Source organism: Cervus canadensis, chromosome 15, assembly GCF_019320065.1.
Source record: "Cervus canadensis isolate Bull #8, Minnesota chromosome 15, ASM1932006v1, whole genome shotgun sequence".
NCBI classification, from domain to species: Eukaryota; Metazoa; Chordata; class Mammalia; order Artiodactyla; family Cervidae; genus Cervus; species Cervus canadensis.
In genome coordinates this window covers 56236499-56253771 of record NC_057400.1, presented here as the reverse complement: position 1 = coordinate 56253771, position 17273 = coordinate 56236499, and the positions used below count along the sequence as shown (strand labels likewise).

The 17273-nt window shown below is 39.0% G+C and overlaps 2 protein-coding genes across 11 annotated transcripts in view; one reads left to right on the top strand and one right to left on the bottom strand.

The window, feature by feature from the left end:
• Positions 1 to 3513, top strand: part of NFE2L2 (nuclear factor, erythroid 2 like 2) — a 78828-nt gene extending 75315 nt beyond the window's left edge. For all 6 annotated transcript variants that reach the window (XM_043487646.1, XM_043487641.1, XM_043487647.1 and 3 more), the window contains exons 3-5: positions 244 to 333; positions 1177 to 1368; positions 1783 to 3513. In XM_043487646.1, coding sequence (XP_043343581.1) covers positions 244 to 333; positions 1177 to 1368; positions 1783 to 3012 — 1512 coding nt within the window. In that variant the 3' untranslated portion in view covers positions 3013 to 3513. The remainder of the gene's footprint in view (positions 1 to 243; positions 334 to 1176; positions 1369 to 1782) is intronic.
• Positions 3514 to 7578: 4065 nt separating this feature from the next.
• HNRNPA3 (heterogeneous nuclear ribonucleoprotein A3) lies at positions 7579 to 17013 on the bottom strand. Of its 5 annotated transcripts, none has more exons than XM_043487652.1 (11): positions 16910 to 17013; positions 14734 to 14856; positions 14498 to 14644; positions 14207 to 14417; positions 13784 to 13873; positions 13605 to 13700; positions 13426 to 13506; positions 12853 to 12996; positions 12145 to 12267; positions 11981 to 12050; positions 7579 to 11886 (listed from the first exon to the last, which is right to left on the bottom strand). In XM_043487652.1, exons 1-10 carry the CDS (start codon positions 16913 to 16915, stop codon positions 11998 to 12000), a joined length of 1074 nt encoding a protein of 357 aa, XP_043343587.1. In that variant the 5' UTR covers positions 16916 to 17013; the 3' UTR covers positions 7579 to 11886; positions 11981 to 11997. The 5 variants fall into 5 exon arrangements, with proteins under 5 accessions (XP_043343587.1, XP_043343583.1, XP_043343584.1 ...); XM_043487648.1 differs by having other exon boundaries at positions 16844 to 17000; XM_043487649.1 differs by having other exon boundaries at positions 7579 to 9194; positions 16844 to 17000.
• Positions 17014 to 17273: the final 260 nt, after the last annotated feature.

Below are 17273 nucleotides of genomic sequence, written 5' to 3'. Positions count from 1 at the left end.
GTTACCATTATTCTGCTTTACAGATGAGCAACTGCAGCTCAAAGAGGTTAAATAACTTGCCCAGAAACTGGGCAATAAATTGAAGGGGCCACGATTTGAAATCAGATAGTCTGCTTTGATTCTGTGCTCTTTTTTACTAAATTGACTTCTGAAGTAAGAAAGATATTTGATTAACTAGACTGTAAACATTTTATGAACACTGAACAATTTTTTTCTTCTTCTGTGTCTTTCCCTTTTGTGCAGGTAGCCCACATTCCCAAAGCAGATGATTTGTACTTCGATGACTGCATGCAGCTTTTGGCAGAGACATTCCCGTTTGTAGATGACAATGAGGTATCAACGTCTGACTGACAGCAGACCTCTACAACTGTGTCTAATATAACCTACATTGATCCCTTTGGTGCAGTGGTCCCCAGCCTTTTTGGCAGCAGGGATCAGTTTTGTGGAAGACAATTCTTCCATGGACTGGGGAGGTGGGGATGGTTCCAAGATGATTTCAAGGGCATTACATTTATTGTGCACTTTATTTCTATTATTACATCAGTTCTACCTCAGATTATCAGGCATTAGGTCCCAGAGGTTGGGGACCCCTGCCTTGATGAGTCTCCATTAAAAAGATAAAACAGCATTTTAGGAGCAAATACTTATCGCAGAAACCTCAGCCTATAGGTAACAATTTGGCGCCAAAAAAACCCACCTTCCTCTGCCCATATAATGCAGAACCACAAAAAATGTTTACTCCTGCATAGCCAGAAGCACGCATGCATCAGCAAAACCATGAAAGCAAATAACTCATTTGTTATAGGTACTTAGAAATGGATTTCTCTGAGTAGAAAGCAAGCTGGGTAGTAAAACCAAGACTTGTTTGGTTAACAATTTTAATAATTTATTTTCTGAATCACTGTACTAGGTGTTACATAGATACAAATTAAATTCTAAAGATTGTTCTTATGCATTTTGAAGTTTACCTTCAAATGCACAGGGCAAAGCAGTTAAGCTAAGGAATAAACTTGGAGTCAATTGGGCAAGACAAAGATTTGTTTCATCATATAGAAATAGCAGTTATGAAAAATACGGAACTGCAGCCAATTCCAACTTCAGATGTTGTGATGGCCTTGGACCGTACCCACCCACTGTTGGTGGCAGATTCATATACAAATGCCTTCTCAATTTTAGGTTTCTTCGGCTACGTTTCAATCACTTGTTCCTGATATTCCCAGCCACACCGAGAGCCCAGTCTTCACTGCTCCTCATCAGGCTCAGTCACCTGAAACTCTTGTCGTTCAGGTCGCCACTGCAGATTTAGACGATATGCAGCAGGAGATTGAGCAAGTTTGGGAGGAACTGTTATCCATTCCAGAATTACAGGTAACTAAGATCTAGTATAATGAATACCAAAGATGCTAATTTATATTCAGTCCCTTTAAATTACTCATTCCAGTTATTATTTATATGCCACCTACTTATAGGAAGAATTGGAAAGTGCTTTTAAATTAGTTAGGATAGCCTGGGCACCATGCTCACTTCAGTGAACTTTTGTTAGTTAAATGGACGGGATGTCTTGAGGATCGATCAGGTTATAAACCTGAAGTCTGATCTGGGAACTCTGAAAATGTTACATATGCTTAGGTGTAACGATCTGTTGGAAGTGGGAATTATCTCTGAATTCTGGAGGAGCCTGGTGAAAAATCAGGGTGGGGAGAGAGAACCATCAGATACCGAGTATCAACTATTAAAAATAGCTTAACCTTGATTTACATAGTATAAACTTCTTTTCCACAGTGTCTTAATATTCAAAATGACAAGCTGGCTGAGACTAGTGCAGTTCCAAGTCCAGAAACCAAACTGACAGAAATTGACAATTACCATTTCTATTCATCAATGCCCTCACTGGATAAAGAAGTAGGTAACTGCAGCCCACATTTTCTCAACGCTTTTGAGGATTCCTTCAGCAGCATCCTCTCCACTGAAGACTCCAGCCAGGTGACAGTGAACTCATTAAATTCAAGTGCCACAGTAAATACAGATTTTGGTGATGAATTTTATTCTGCTTTTGTAGCAGAGCCCAGTACCAGCAATGGCATGCCCTCCTCTGCTACTTTAAGCCAGTCACTCTCTGAACTTCTAAACGGGCCCATTGATCTCTCTGATCTATCACTGTGTAAAGCCTTCAATCAAAACCACCCTGAAAGCACAACAGCAGAATTCAATGATTCTGACTCTGGCATTTCACTGAACACAAGTCCAAGCATGGCATCACCAGACCACTCAGTGGGATCTTCTATCTATGGAGACACACTGCTTGGCTTCAGTGATTCTGAAATGGAAGAGACAGACAGTGCCCCTGGAAATGTCAAACAGAAGGGTCCCAAAACACAGTCAGTGTGGCCTTCTGGGGACCCAGTCCAACCTTTGTCATCATCACAGGGGAAGAGCGCTCCAGCACCTGATTCCCAGTGTGCAAACGCACCAAAGAAAGAAGTGCCTGTAAGTCTTGGTCATCGAAAAACCCCATTCACAAAAGACAAACATTCAAGCCGCCTGGAGGCTCACCTCACAAGAGATGAGCTACGGGCAAAAGCTCTCCATATCCCATTCCCTGTAGAAAAGATCATTAACCTCCCAGTTGAGGACTTCAATGAAATGATGTCCAAGGAGCAATTCAATGAGGCTCAACTTGCATTAATTAGAGATATACGTAGGAGGGGTAAGAATAAAGTGGCTGCTCAGAATTGCAGAAAAAGAAAACTGGAAAATATAGTGGAACTGGAGCAAGATTTAGATCATTTAAAAGATGAAAAAGAAAAATTGCTCAAAGAGAGAGGAGAAAATGACAAAAGCCTCCATCTATTGAAAAAACAACTCAGCACCTTGTACCTTGAAGTCTTCAGCATGCTACGTGATGAAGATGGAAAGCCTTACTCTCCAAGTGAATACTCCTTGCAGCAAACAAGAGATGGCAATGTATTCCTTGTTCCCAAAAGCAAGAGGCCAGATATTAAGAAAAACTAGATTTTGACCTTTTCTGATCTAGTGATTTTGGGTTTTTTTGTACTGTTATACTAAAAAAGCTCCTACTGTGATGTGAAATGCAGAAATGTACTTTATAAGTAATTCTACGCAAAATTATACTCAACTAGTGTAGAAAATATAAAACTTTTAAGAAGCATTAAAATAAGTTATCAGTATGCTGAATCAGTAGTTTCACTTTAACTTTGTAAACTTAAAAAAAATTTCTTAGAACACGATTTGGGCTAGTTTCTATATACTGTAAATACTACAAAAACTCCTTATTTATACTGTTCTTATCTCATTTGTTACCTTCATAGATTTATATGATACATCTGGCTAAAAAGCAAATTGTTGCAAAACTAACCACTATGTACTTTTTTTTTAATAAATACCATATGAACAAAAAAAAAATGGCATTTTTTTTTACATTAAATTGTTTAGCTCTGGCAAAAGACAATTTAATTGAAAAACTGGTACTAATAAAGGAATATCAGGACCGTTCTATTATTTCCTTGAAGTTCATTCACAATCTTACATGACAATATCTAGCATCACACTAAACTGGCACCAGTGTATTATCAGAAAGATTTTTCTATTCAGCAAGTATATTTCAGTCAAGAAAAATGCTGTATATACCTCGACATGGAAACACTGGTTCTTTTATTCGTATCAACAGGTAGATGCCATACACATGAAGGTGTGGGAGAAGCATTCTATTAGCAACAAGTATTAGACACAGAAGCTGTGAGGCTGGGGGTCTGTCTGAAGAACTGTACGGCCGAACATGGAGTGGGAGAAGGGTAGGTTGGTACATTAGGACACGGCACAGATCCTTGCTAAGCCTTCATACCTTGGCTTTTGCCTACTAGAGAACTACTGGAGATGTTAGGTAGGAGTAACATCAGAGTTAAAAGGTCTCCTCTGCCTTGTGTCCGTAACAGTCTGAAGAGGAAAGGTAGGAGCACACCAATGGGGAGGCTCTGAAATGCTCACATGGGGCGTGGTGTCTGTCTGGGGTTATAGTAGTGAGGCGGCAGTGGATTCTGCATGTTTCTAAGAACTAAAAGGAGTTTCCAACAGAATGGGGGCAGGGTGAAGGTGACTCAAGTACTTGAACATCTGAAAGAACAGAGTTGCCCAGACATGGCTAAGACTGTGGCTAAGAGGTCTAGGTGGGAAAATCAGTTCACTTTGGGACATATTCTATGATTAAACATATAAATAGCAGGTACAAAATTGAAAGCCCTTTAAAATTTTGAGAATCTGCAAGCCACCCACACAAAGCCATTCACAGCACTCATCAAAACTTCATCTAATCAAATGTCTGACTCAAGTCATGTTTAAATTCAAGTGGGAAAATAGAAGTTATTTGAGGGTTAAGCATGTTTAGAACACATAACAGGCAGGTTATTCAGAATCCTATCAATCCGCTGGGAGCAAGACCTGTCTACATGCCTTAGAGCCAGGTTGCCTGGGCTGCTGCCATTTTCCAAGAATGACTTCCAGTGAGGCAAAGCACGCTGCTTACTCATCTGTAAACTGGGGATAAACATGCAGTGAATTACTCCAAAAAATAAATACAGAGCCTAGCTAATATCAAGCACTCTATAAATGATATTTTCTTTGGCCCTACATTAGCAAGAGAAAGGAATAAAGTCAAACTAGCTTAGTAAGAATTTGACTCAGATGATGGGCAAGTTCAGAGATGGAAAACCACTAAGGGTTAATCTAGGCATTCAAATGTAGACTCTGCTGTGGGCTTCCCCTGGCGGCCCAGATGATAAAGAATCCACTTGCAATGTAAAACACTTTGGGTTCAATCTCTGGGTCACGAAGATCCCCTGGAGAAGGGATTGGCTACCCACTCCAGTATCCTTGCCTGGGAATACCTATAAGCAGGAGCCTGGTGGGGTGTAGTCCATGGGATCACAAAGAAGTCGACACAACTTAGTGACTATGTGACCAAAAACTCCTTCCCACAATGGTATTGAGATAGATCCCTGTAAGATACCCCTTTCCCCACCTCAAGACAATCTCATCTTGAATAAATTACCCTTATATAAAATATTGGGTGAGGGTGATGGCAAACAATCTTAACAGTAGCCACCACCTGGAGCACCTGGAATTAACTTTAGCATTTGCTAACTACCATCCGCACCCCCACAGGGGAAGAACACTCCACTAGCATGACAGCAGATACTTTCACTCCCATTCATTCTTTAAGTCATATCCAGAAATACTTTTAAGACAACCAATCACATCTCAGTACCCAAGAATTATTCTGAAGTACTATACATACTGCATTACATAGAACCAGAATTTTAAAACCTAACAAATTCTAAGTGACCCATGACTAAAAGTAGATTTCATCTCTTGATCAAGATTTGAAATATATTGATCATTAACTCCTCAGATTTTTAAACTCGGCTATCCAATCGTTAAGCCTTAAACTCAGTTCCTAATTTCAAAATGTGTATCAATGCCTTTCACATCAAGGTATAGCAAGCATTCTATTAGAAATCTTAATTTCATGATAATCCATTTGTTGTATAGAATTCTTGCAAGATTTCTCCTGAAGCCTGTGGAGTGGCCCCTCAAAGTACCTTAATCTTACATACCCATTCTTCTAAGTCTCAGAACATACACAAAATATTCCCCCAAATATTACTAGGTCAACTCCAGCTTTTCTCTGAGAACTGGGAAAAATTTAGACAAGAACTCTTGAGTCTACACAGAGGGGAAAACCTCCCGATAGCATTAACTTCATCACCCTCTTAAAAAAAAATACTATCTTTAGGAACCATGGAACAGGTACTAGCTTTAGCTCTTTAAATCCATTATCAGATTTAACCTTCAGACTTACTAGGTCACTAGATTACTGTAGACTAGTATCTCAGAATGCCCCTTATCCACTACTTCAAGGTTAAACTCAGCACTAGGCTTATTTGATGCCTAGAGCACATACTGCTGAGTCAAACCTAATCCTTGATAACCATTTTCTAAATAAGATTTAATTCTACAGTTAATGCATATAAAAAACATTCTAAGGGGCCCACTACCATCACCAAACTGCCTAAGGGAGCATGGCATATAAAGAAACCCCTAATAACTTGATCATGGTCACAAAACTATTTGAAAACTCCTGACTGCATATTTTCCAATACTTAATAAAGGGTGTTAAGACAACTGAGGTTAAATGCAAATAACCTGTCAGAGTACTTCTGATGCAGTTAACTCAAAATTTGTTGGCAGAATGGACTAATTCAACAGTCTTTTTTTTAAATGAAAATGACATGTATCCTATTTTTCAGATACAGCTATAACATCTGATAGAATGTAACCCTTGTGATAAGCCCAAACTATTAACTTTAATGTCTATACACATGGATGTGCTGAAATTTTACCATTTCTCATTAAGCTGTCCACATCCTCGTATGTAACATCATTCACATTTATCACCAATTTAAAAACAGGACAGATAAAGCTGTTATTTCCCAAGCAGATTCCAGTGTCGTGACACCAGGCAAACAGATTAATGCACCCTTGCCCCTACTTGACTGAAAAAGCAGTAAGCAAAAATGGCATTTTACACCTACCACTTTAGTCTTCCCCCAACCCTTGGTACTTTATACTCAGTTCCAAGTTCAATCAACCTAATGTTTTAACCGGATCCCACTTTTAATTCCAGTACATGGGAGAGTCCAATTTGTCTTAACATTTTGCATTTTCATTCTGAGAAAATAGCTTACTTAACAACTCAAGCATTAAACTCAAATTTATAACCTACAGCTTCACAGAATACAAAACCACTGCATTATCCTATGAAAGCAGTATTGAATAAAAGCAAAAATATCCTGTTAACAGCCAAAAATCCTCAAGAGGATGTCAATTCAGAAAGCATTTAACTATCAATGCAAAGAAACTAAAGTGTTCTTTTCCCTTCAATGAAAAAATGCTCAACTGCCTTTCTCCAGGTTAAGAAACCAAATACTTTTGGCTTCCCTGGTGGTCCAGTGGTTAAGAACCCACCTTGTAATGGGGGGAGGAGGGACACGCAGGTTCGATCCCTGATGGAAGATCCCCATGCCAGGGAAACTAAGCCTGTGTGCCACTACTGAGCCCTTGTGCCCAAGAGCCTGTTTTTAAGAGTAGAAGCTCTCAAACCACTAGAGTAGCTAGCCCCACTTACCACAACTAAAGAATGCCCACGACACAAGACTTGGCACAGCCAAAAATAAAAAACCCAAATACTTACAGTACCTTCTAACATCTGGAATCCCATTTCCTCTAAATTGCTTATTCATATAACTGCTTAACTCCAATTTTTCTCCAAGGAAAGTTGATTCTCCTCACCAGTCACCTGCTGCTTAACCCTAAAAATCCCAAGTGGCAGTAAAATTTCCCACACCTATTCCTCATGTGATGTTTTCCACTGAATAGAATCTACAACCTTTAACTGATAACGTGAAGGCTCATTCATTCCAGGTTTCCTTTTTCACTTACTTGTAATGCCCACCTATTTCACCACTGAAGTCAATGAACATTGTGAAGTGACAAAACAACACACACATTTCTAAAAATATTTTAATGAAAAAGTTCTTTCTGTAAACATTTCATTATACTACAAATAAAACATTTGAATCCATTACAGACCACCTCTTAAAGTCTTATAAACCAGAGTAAAACATTGAGATTTAAAAGAAATCTTGAATACTTGAAATAGGCTAACAATCCTTACGTTACCCCTGCACATTAGCATGCTTACTCACTACTTTGTGACAATTACTGGAATTCCAAGAGATACTGGCATTAGAAATATTTCAAATTGTGACTTACATAATTAGAGAACCCTTAAAACCAATTTTATTTCAACTGTTCAACAAATGGTCCTTTTTACCAAATTTTCTTCTTTAGGACATCAGTGTAAAATTTTTTTTTTTTTTTTTTTTTGAAGAAATGTAGTGTGGGAAGCTGTAACCTAGGAGTTTTGACAAAAGGTTTGCCTTGACCATCTCTTGTGTTACTTGTTTACTGGTGTTATGAGTTAAGAGCATTGTATTTTTCAGAAATGACAGTGGAACTACATTTAAATAAAATCACTTTATTTCATAAAATTGATGGACTGGAAAAGAACAATGCCTTGCCTTTAAAAAAGAAAATGTTTCATTATCTTAGGAAATTTGTGTCATTAAAAACCATGTTGTAAAGAAAAATTATTAAAAACTCTATTTACCTTATTTAACACTTCTATGATGTGTAGAAACTCAGCCCTGATTTAGTCCGAGACCCAACCAGCCATTCTCTGAAAATAAATCTGTGGCAAACTAACTACTCTTGTTTATATGTAAGAACTTGACTTATAATTTAGAAGCCAGTTTTATTTTAACCATCCATCCCCTCCCCCTAGTGTTATTTTAAAAAGTGAATTAACACCAAATCTCAAATTTTAACAAGCCCTTTTGGGGCAGCAATAATAGCCCTTATGAACAATCAGCATCTGACTTTGTGTAGCAATGCAGTGATTATTTTTTAACTATTCTTTGGGAAAGGTTGTCTTTTAGAAAGGAGCTGTAGTTTACGTAGGGCCCCACTACTTCTGGTTAACGGGTCAACAACAAAACCAAAAGAGAACCAAAAGTTTATCCTGTTAGTCCAAGTAATTCCCTGAAGTCATATGCAAGAGAACTTACTTATGTATGAGGCCACTTGAATGAAGACCATTTTTAGATCTGTATGATCTGACAGTTTTGAAAGTTCATTCCAGATGTGTTTTTTTTTCCCCTAGAATGAGGATTGAAGTGTAATGCTTCTGTTACAAGTCATACTTGTTACAAAAATTCTTTAAAAAATCTGGTCACTCTTGCCAAAAATTGACTTTATACTAAAGACACCAACAATGAATTGTTCATATCTGACTCAAGATCAACACCCATGGTTTTTGCAGAGAAAATCTTAAAACTGTTTAAAATGTGCTGGATGTGATTCCTCAAGACAAAGCTTTCAGCTGAACAAGTTTGCCAATGTATCTAATAGTTTTAAAATATGTACTGTAAACTTATGGGGAAACAAATGGTGTCATCAGGCTTTACTGTGAGCTACAAACCTTACCCAGCCAGAAACCTTCGTATTTAAGATGGTAGGAAAGACATTCCTCATTTAGGCAAGTAGGGTTCTCATTCAACCTGCAAATCAAAAAAATTACTCTTACCTTGCTTTACAAAAAATTACTCTTTAATTAGTGAAAAAATTCAAATTCAAACCTTACCTAATGCTTATTGCCCTTCCTTGCAGGTCTAAATGCTAGACCTAGTGACTGTGGCCAACTATCTCTCATTGGTGTTCCAAAAGGCGAAGAGCTCCTTCCTGCTAGACCTTCTTCGATATTTCAGTTGTAATAAGCAGATTTAACTAGCTTTTGGAAAGTTGCTCACTATCACCATAGTATTTTATGCCTTCACTTCTCTGTAGTTGAAGCTCTTGCTGCTGCCTTGTCATTCTTTATTTATGCTGACTTGTCCATACTCAAAATGCTGCTGAAGTCCTGTCTTAGTGAGTCTCGTTTGATCCACACCGTGCTTAAAAAGCACATCTTAGGTCCTTTAAAGCTGGTTAAATCGCTCTCCTCATGGCTTAACTTTTCCACACTGTTCACAAGAACTAAGCTAACAATACAACTTATAAACAGGTCACATACACAGATTTCACCTGCTTATAGGTTGCAAACATCAACTTACTGACAGTATTTTCACTATTAAACTAGTTCCAGAACATAGAAAGTTTTGTTAACAGTACAATTAACCTCATATGTCATTAAAGGATACTGTCAAGGTTGTGTCAAAACAATTTCACAAACATAGAAACAGGAAATGTTAACCTCCCCCATTCCTTCAACCTTTATTATATGAATAAAAAAAACTTGAGACAATTTAGCTTAATTTTAATAAAATGTTTCCCAAGCATTATTTTGACCAGGTACCCAGATTTAAGTTATGAACATTGACAGTGTCCATTTATATAACCACACTTTTAAGTTGTTAAAGACTTAACCATTTGCTAATAATTAGCCTATTTTCTACACTGCTTATTCACATATGTCCATTAACAAATGGAATGTCTGTTACATTTATTGGTTTGTGAGTGTTTTCTGAAAAACTGCAGTGTCTGTGAAGACCAATTTCCATGCTGGCATGCATCCAAATATTAATGCACAGAGGCACAGAATTAGAGCAACGAGAGCATAGTCAAACACTAGCACGCCCCATCCCCCCTTTATTGCTTGTTTTGCTTAGTACTTCTTAAAACAAAAAGAATCTCGAATTCAACGTTCAACTGCCAAAGAAACAATAACAACAGGGCACATACTCAGGGCTTGAATGAAATTGTAAACACTAGCTGGCGCAAAACAGTAGACATTGATTTATATATATATATATGTGACCTTATTATCTAAAACTCTTCTCAACAAGGATCTTCTGAACAAATTGTAAACTCATACCAACACGATTTCGGTTCAAGCATACACATGAATAACAGTGTGTTCTTTGGGATCTTAAGTGAGTACAAGCTAACTATTCAAATTTGAATTCAGGTCTTGGGGGAAGTGAAAAGCTTTTTTGTACTAAGCAACTGTGCTGCAAGTCTACTGCAGTTAAGTATCTGGGATGATTTCCATCTAGACTATCCTTGGTTTTCAACCAGTAAAAGGCAGAGGGTACAAACAGGAAAGCATGCCAGCCAGTTAAGGGTTCAACAATGCATGATTTTTATTCCCTTGCTCTGAGAGCTTGTATCAAAAAAATATATGTTAAACCAAGGAAAATTAACTGAAGATTTACGGGCCTCTTGTGCTTTAAAAAGGAAAAAAAGGTAGCCACTAATTTGCTCAGATACAGCAGGCTTAGTGGTCTTGTATTTTCAAGATTTTAAGAATGTTTCCTAAGGTAGGAGGAAAGGGGAAACATTCACTACCCCTTCCCAGAATTTAAACAGAGGGCAGTAGACATTCTTTACACCCAAATAAAACTATGGCAGCAGTTCACTTGTGACCAAGGTGAATGTAGAATGGAGATGTTCTAAACACAGCTAGGACTCAGCAAAGCTAATACACTAAAATCATGATTACATTTTGAAAGAAAATGCACAAAAACCAAATAGAAATTTTGAGATTTTTCATTTGAAGGTAAATCTTAATGCTATTAAATTCACAAATATGCTAATTTAAATACCCAATTCTATTATCTAAAACACACATTGCAAACATACAAATATCTATTCTCTCCACATGTCAGAGCCATTCATTTCATGGTTTGGAAATGGGGAGAATAGATTCCCCTTAAACTGCAAGTCAGCAGGTGTTTCTTTACAGTTAACTTTAGCAAAATTCATACAAAATAGTAATTAACAATGATCTTCTTTACTTGTTAACTCACAAGGAAACACCTTCAAAACTGCATTTTGTTAAAGTTTCTGTACTAAAATGTAGAAAAACTGAACTACACAAATATTGAAAAGTTAAAAATTCCTTAATTTTTTATTCCTGGTACCACTACCACAATTTACAGGGCAATATACCTGATGTAATGAAAAGAAAAAGAAAAAGACAAAGCTACAACAGATAAAAGACCTCAGGAATGTACATCTAATTGACACTACATTGCATTAATCAATAGCTGCACTTTTTGCAAACTGTGGCTATGACAGTCCTGAACAAGAAGGGTTTCCTGTTTAAGCTGCAGTAACTTTTCTGACTATGGATCATCGTTCCTTCTGTGGCAGATTTTTACAGTTCCTCTAACGCATTTGGGACGACTGTCTCAAAGTAACCTGCAGCTTTCCTGACAACTCCTCGCTCTCTCTCCTGCTAAGAACTGTAGCCTGTTGAATAATACAGGATAAAAAAATTATTACACTCAGTGAACAATTCCACATATTCTTTTATCATCATTATAAAAACTTAAAAGATACCTACCCTTTTCTTCTGAGTTTTTAGAACCTTCTGCTACCATATCCACCACTTCCACCACCAGATCCATAACCACCTGGAAATACACATAAAAGGATTATAAAGAAATATACATACACTTTAAACTTAAAAGGCAATATAGAATTTTACTAGGAAAAAAAATTATTTACCACCATAGGGACTGCCCGAGCTTCTTCCACCAAAACTACCCCCTTTCATGGGTCCATAATTTGATTGCTGTTGTCCACTATAATTTCCAAAATCATTATAGTTTCCACCACCACCATAGTTACCTGAAATTAAAAATATTTTATTTGTGGCTGACCTACAGAAGTTATTTTCCTTGTTTTTAATATATACATGCATTGCATTATCTTTCGACAATCATGGCACCATCCTGACACACACATTCCTTTGAGATTTCTCAGAACTATCAACCTCTTTCCACCAGAAAGACCTCAGACATAGCAGGAGAGGAATGAGGAGTGAAAATTGCATCATGGAGTATGGAATAATGATACAGACTTAGTCTGAAACTCTGCTGACATATATTTTTAATCACCTAAATCCTGATAACACCTATTCAACATGTCTGCATATTCAATTTATAGTTACCATCTGTCCAGCCTAAAAGCACCTCAAGTAAAATTCAGGCAACAAACATTACTGTTAAATGTTCCATTTCAAAATGGAGAACACGTGAATACATTTTGCAAATTTACTAAATCATAGCAATGTGAGAAAATTCAGTTTAACTTTCCACTATTTGAGTATTTTCTATTATAAAACATGAAATTTGACCTGTTTTAACATTTTTCTAAAATACCTTAATGAACTATAAAAACAGTATTGAATACTTAAAACAAGTGAAAGCCTACCACCTCCAAAATTTCCTCCTTCATTGTAACCATCATATCCTCCACCACCGCCACCATATCCACCACCTTGGTTTCCATATCCTGGTCCACCACCACCGTAACCTCCTCTACTACTATAACCAGGACCACCGCCATAGTTGCCACCTAGAAAAACAAATTGGGTTTTTAGACAAAAACAAATGTACAATTATAGAATGCCAGTTTACTGTGCTTTAAGCCCCAGGAAAACAGGCTGATTAACACATTAAAGTTTGGTGATACCTGGTTAATAGAACAGCTACAGTCTGGGGTATTAACCACTAACACAAATGCTTAAATCTTCTGATGTTAAAAAACAGTTCCATTTTTTAAAAAAATCTAAGAAAAACAGTAAACAGTCTCCTGAGAAAAATAATTCCACCTCAATTATCGGTACAATAAATCTTACCAGCCAAAAAAGAACAAGATAACCTTAAAACTTAAGGAGAAAAAAGGTCTAGTCTTCTACAGTATTAATTTAGAAGCATACTTTAACAGTAAAGTCACACAAAAATATAGAAACAAAGTCAAAGTGTCAAAGATTACAAAACTCACCATCACCTCCAAATCCATTGTATCCACCATCACCTCCTCCATAACTCCCTCGGCTGCCACCACCTCCACCACCATAGCCTCCTTAACAACAACAACAAAAAAGGTGTGAATTAAATGTATATTCAATTTACTAATAAATTTTAAGTAGACACGTTCTGAGAAATAAGACAACATCCTACCTCTTCCACCAAAGTTTCCACCACGGCCAAAGTTACCTCCACCACCTCCAAAGTTTCCGCCACGACCCATAAAGTTGCCAGATCCACCTCCACGACCTTGAACACAGGCAAGAAAGAGCTTTAAAAAACTTACCATCATAACTTATGTATATTTCATATGCATACGTGATACTACCTACCTCTTTGTGATCCAGCAGATTGCATCTCTTGTTTAGAAAGGGCCTTTTTCACTTCACAATTATGCCCATTAATAGTGTGGTATTTCTGAACTAAAAGTTTTTTTAATCAAACAAACAAAGAAAAGTTATTTGATGTTTTTGGAAAAGCACATATAAATGATATCCTTTATTGCTATACAACTTATTAAAACATGATCAAAAGGGTAGTGACTTCTGAGTGGGGATGAGTGTTCTGGGATGTGAGTCACATTTACTGATCCAGATGCTGGTTACAGGTGTAGCTACTTCATGAAAACTGAAGCGTACACTTTTCCGTGCTATTTTATGCACAATACAAACTAAGCAATTGAACAAGTTTAGAATAGAGCAAACAAACCATTTCTGCTTTCTCATTCAAGTTCTTCCATTCAAATTGCTACTTACCAACAATTTTATCAACTGTATCATGATCATCAAAAGTTACAAAAGCAAATCCTCTCTTTTTTCCACTCTGCCTGTCTTCCATAACTTCTATGGTTTCAATCTTGCCATACTTTTCAAAGTAGTCTCTCAAATTATATTCTTCTGTATCTTCTTTAATACCACCAACAAAAATTTTCTTCACTGTTAGATGGGCACCAGGCTTTACAGAATCCTACAAATAAAAAATATGTAAGTAAAAAAACCTCAAATTTTTACAATTTCACTTCATACAACATGGTATTATTAAAATACCTCTCTAGAAACAGCTCTCTTTGGTTCCACTACACGCCCATCAACCTTGTGTGGTCGAGCACACATTGCTGCATCCACTTCTTCAACACAAGAGTAAGTCACAAAACCAAAGCCCCGGGAACGCTTTGTTTGGGGGTCTCTCATCACCTACAAGATAAAAATTTTAAAGCACTGAAACACACCTCCGCAGGTCCTCTGCCCTTCTGAGAAACCTTTTTGTTACTTTAATAACTTACCACACAATCTGTAAGTGTGCCCCATTTCTCAAAATGTTCTCTTAAGCTATCATCTGTAGTTTCAAAGCTCAGACCACCGATAAACAGCTTTCTCAACTGCTCTGGTTCCTTGGGATCGTGACCCTGAGGAAAGAAACCAATGCATTTTAATTCGTTTAGTAGTTAAATGCAAAGAAAAATGCACAAGATTTTTAACCTCCTACAAATAACAAATTCCAGTACCATTATCACTGTCCAGTTAAAACACTAGAGTAGAATCATACACATCAATTGATTAAAGGGACCCAAACACCAAGAAAACCTATAACCAAACTGTGAAATGCCAACATCACTTCAAAACTAAACTGAAGCCCAAGAGAATTCCAGATTCAAAAGTCCCATAATTTTGAGCTACAACTACAAATTCCTGAGGGTAGATTATTTTTGAAGTGGCCACTGAGAAAACCACTTTCTAAGAAATTAGTGTTGTGAATTCAGTATTTTATCTATGCCGTTTCTTTTCCTAACTTCCCTCCTGACTCTACACCTCCCAAAGCATTTAATTTTAAACCACTAAACGGTGAAGCACAACTTACGTTATGAGTGACAAAGGGAAATTTACCACTTTCAAGCAAATAAAGATGTTGAAATAAATATTTCTCAATGAAAAGACGAAACCAGCATTCCCCCTCACCAAAAAAACCTGTGGGGAAAAAAACCTACCACATAAAAATTTCCTATTTGCACTCCTACCACATGGCCAAAATATCAAAACCAACACTTCACTGGGTCACACAAGCACCAGTTTTGGACTTACGTTAAGTACAGTATTCGATATAGTTTGACAAGAAAGGAGCCCAACAAAACAAAAACTTGAGATTTACAGAAAACCAACATATGGCCTGAATTGTTTTATACTTCAACTAGGTCTTTAATAAATTACACGAACAGCCACTTAATACACATATGCATTAAGATATCGTTCATCAAACGTGCTTAAATACATTACATTCTAAGGTCTTCCTGTGTCTTCTAAAAGTAGAGACGCTAAGGCATTTAATATGAAGAGGCTGTCACATGCTAGGAAAAAATGTTAAACGATTAATAGCCTAAAGCATTAATTCACCTAATTTCACCCTTTCAAGGCCCAGTTAAATACATCTCATCGACGACAACGCAAACTTGACAAAACCACCAACTAGAACCCACATGGAATTACATCAAATGAAAAATTCGACTCTGGTTGCAGGCCTGGAAAACAAATTTCCAAGTAAGTACAACCAGAGCCGACCCATCAGAGAATAAAAAAATGAAGATGAAAAAATTTTCAATTTCATATTTTACAACCACACTCAAAATTTCGATAGAATACTTCACCCACATGGCGCGAAGTTACGTGTAATATACTAAGTACTTTAGCAAAAATGGCAGCTCAATAAGTACTTTAAAACAGTAAACTTCAAAAAAAAAAAAAAGAATCGTGTTTCAACCGAGCGCTGCAAGGCACAGAACGAAACATAAAATTCTCCACTGAGAGATCTCTAAGGCCTAGAAATGTGTCGGGAGAACATCACCGAGAGCACTAGGCCCCAAGCTTAGAGGCCATTTGCTGCATTCTCTGCTGGGCCGCCTCCTCCCTCTTCCTTCCAATCCCACGCTCTCTCCCGCGGCGGAGCCAGGCGGCGGCCATTGCGTGCCAATGCGCCATTTCGTAACGCGGCGGCGGATCAATGTCAGTGTGGCCGCCGCCCGCCTGCTCGCTCGCCCGGATGTGCCTGCTCGTCCCCTCCCCTCCCCCACCGCCTCCTCCCAACCGCTCTCGCCGAGGCCCGCCATGCCGCCCTCGGCCTCGCATGCGAGGCCGCGCGGCCAGGGGGCCAGGTCCCCTCCCGAAGTCTCCCCAGCCACACCGCGCCTCCAAGGGACCATTTGTGCAGCCCAGGGAGCCGGCAAGGCTGGCGAGAAGCCCCGAGGAGGGCTCCGAGGCCCTCTCCCCTCCCCCTCCCAGCGCCCGTCTCCACGCAGAGCGCGGGACGGCCGACCCGGTCCACCCTGCCTCCCCGCTCCCACCGAGCCAGGCCCCCCACCTTGCCGGCCACTACCCAGCAACCCCCCGCTCTCCCCCTAATACCTCCTCCCCCCGGCGGCGGCGGCGACGGCCGGAGTCGGGCTGGGGGCGACCGGGCGGCGGTTTTACCTCCATTTTGAGACCGGACTCGCCTCTTCCAACTCGAGTTCAATATGGGACCGAGAGGAAGAGGCGGAGCCAGCCGTCACGTGACGCACTTTCCGCGCGCCGCCGGCCTTGTGGGGGGAGGGGCGAATTAGGAAGGGGCGTGGCCACCTGGGCGCGAAGAGGGACTTGAAGAGTGGATTGGCGGGCAGAGGATGGAGGCGTGGCAGGCCCCGGGAGCGCGCTCGCCTCGCCAACTTCCAGTGCGGCACCGCCCTTGCCACTGTTCGCGCCCGGGCGGCTACGAGGACGTCAGCTGGGGTTTGGCCAATGGCATGCGCCCACGTCGGGAGAACGCCTCGTGACCGCGCGTCACTGGAGAAAAAGG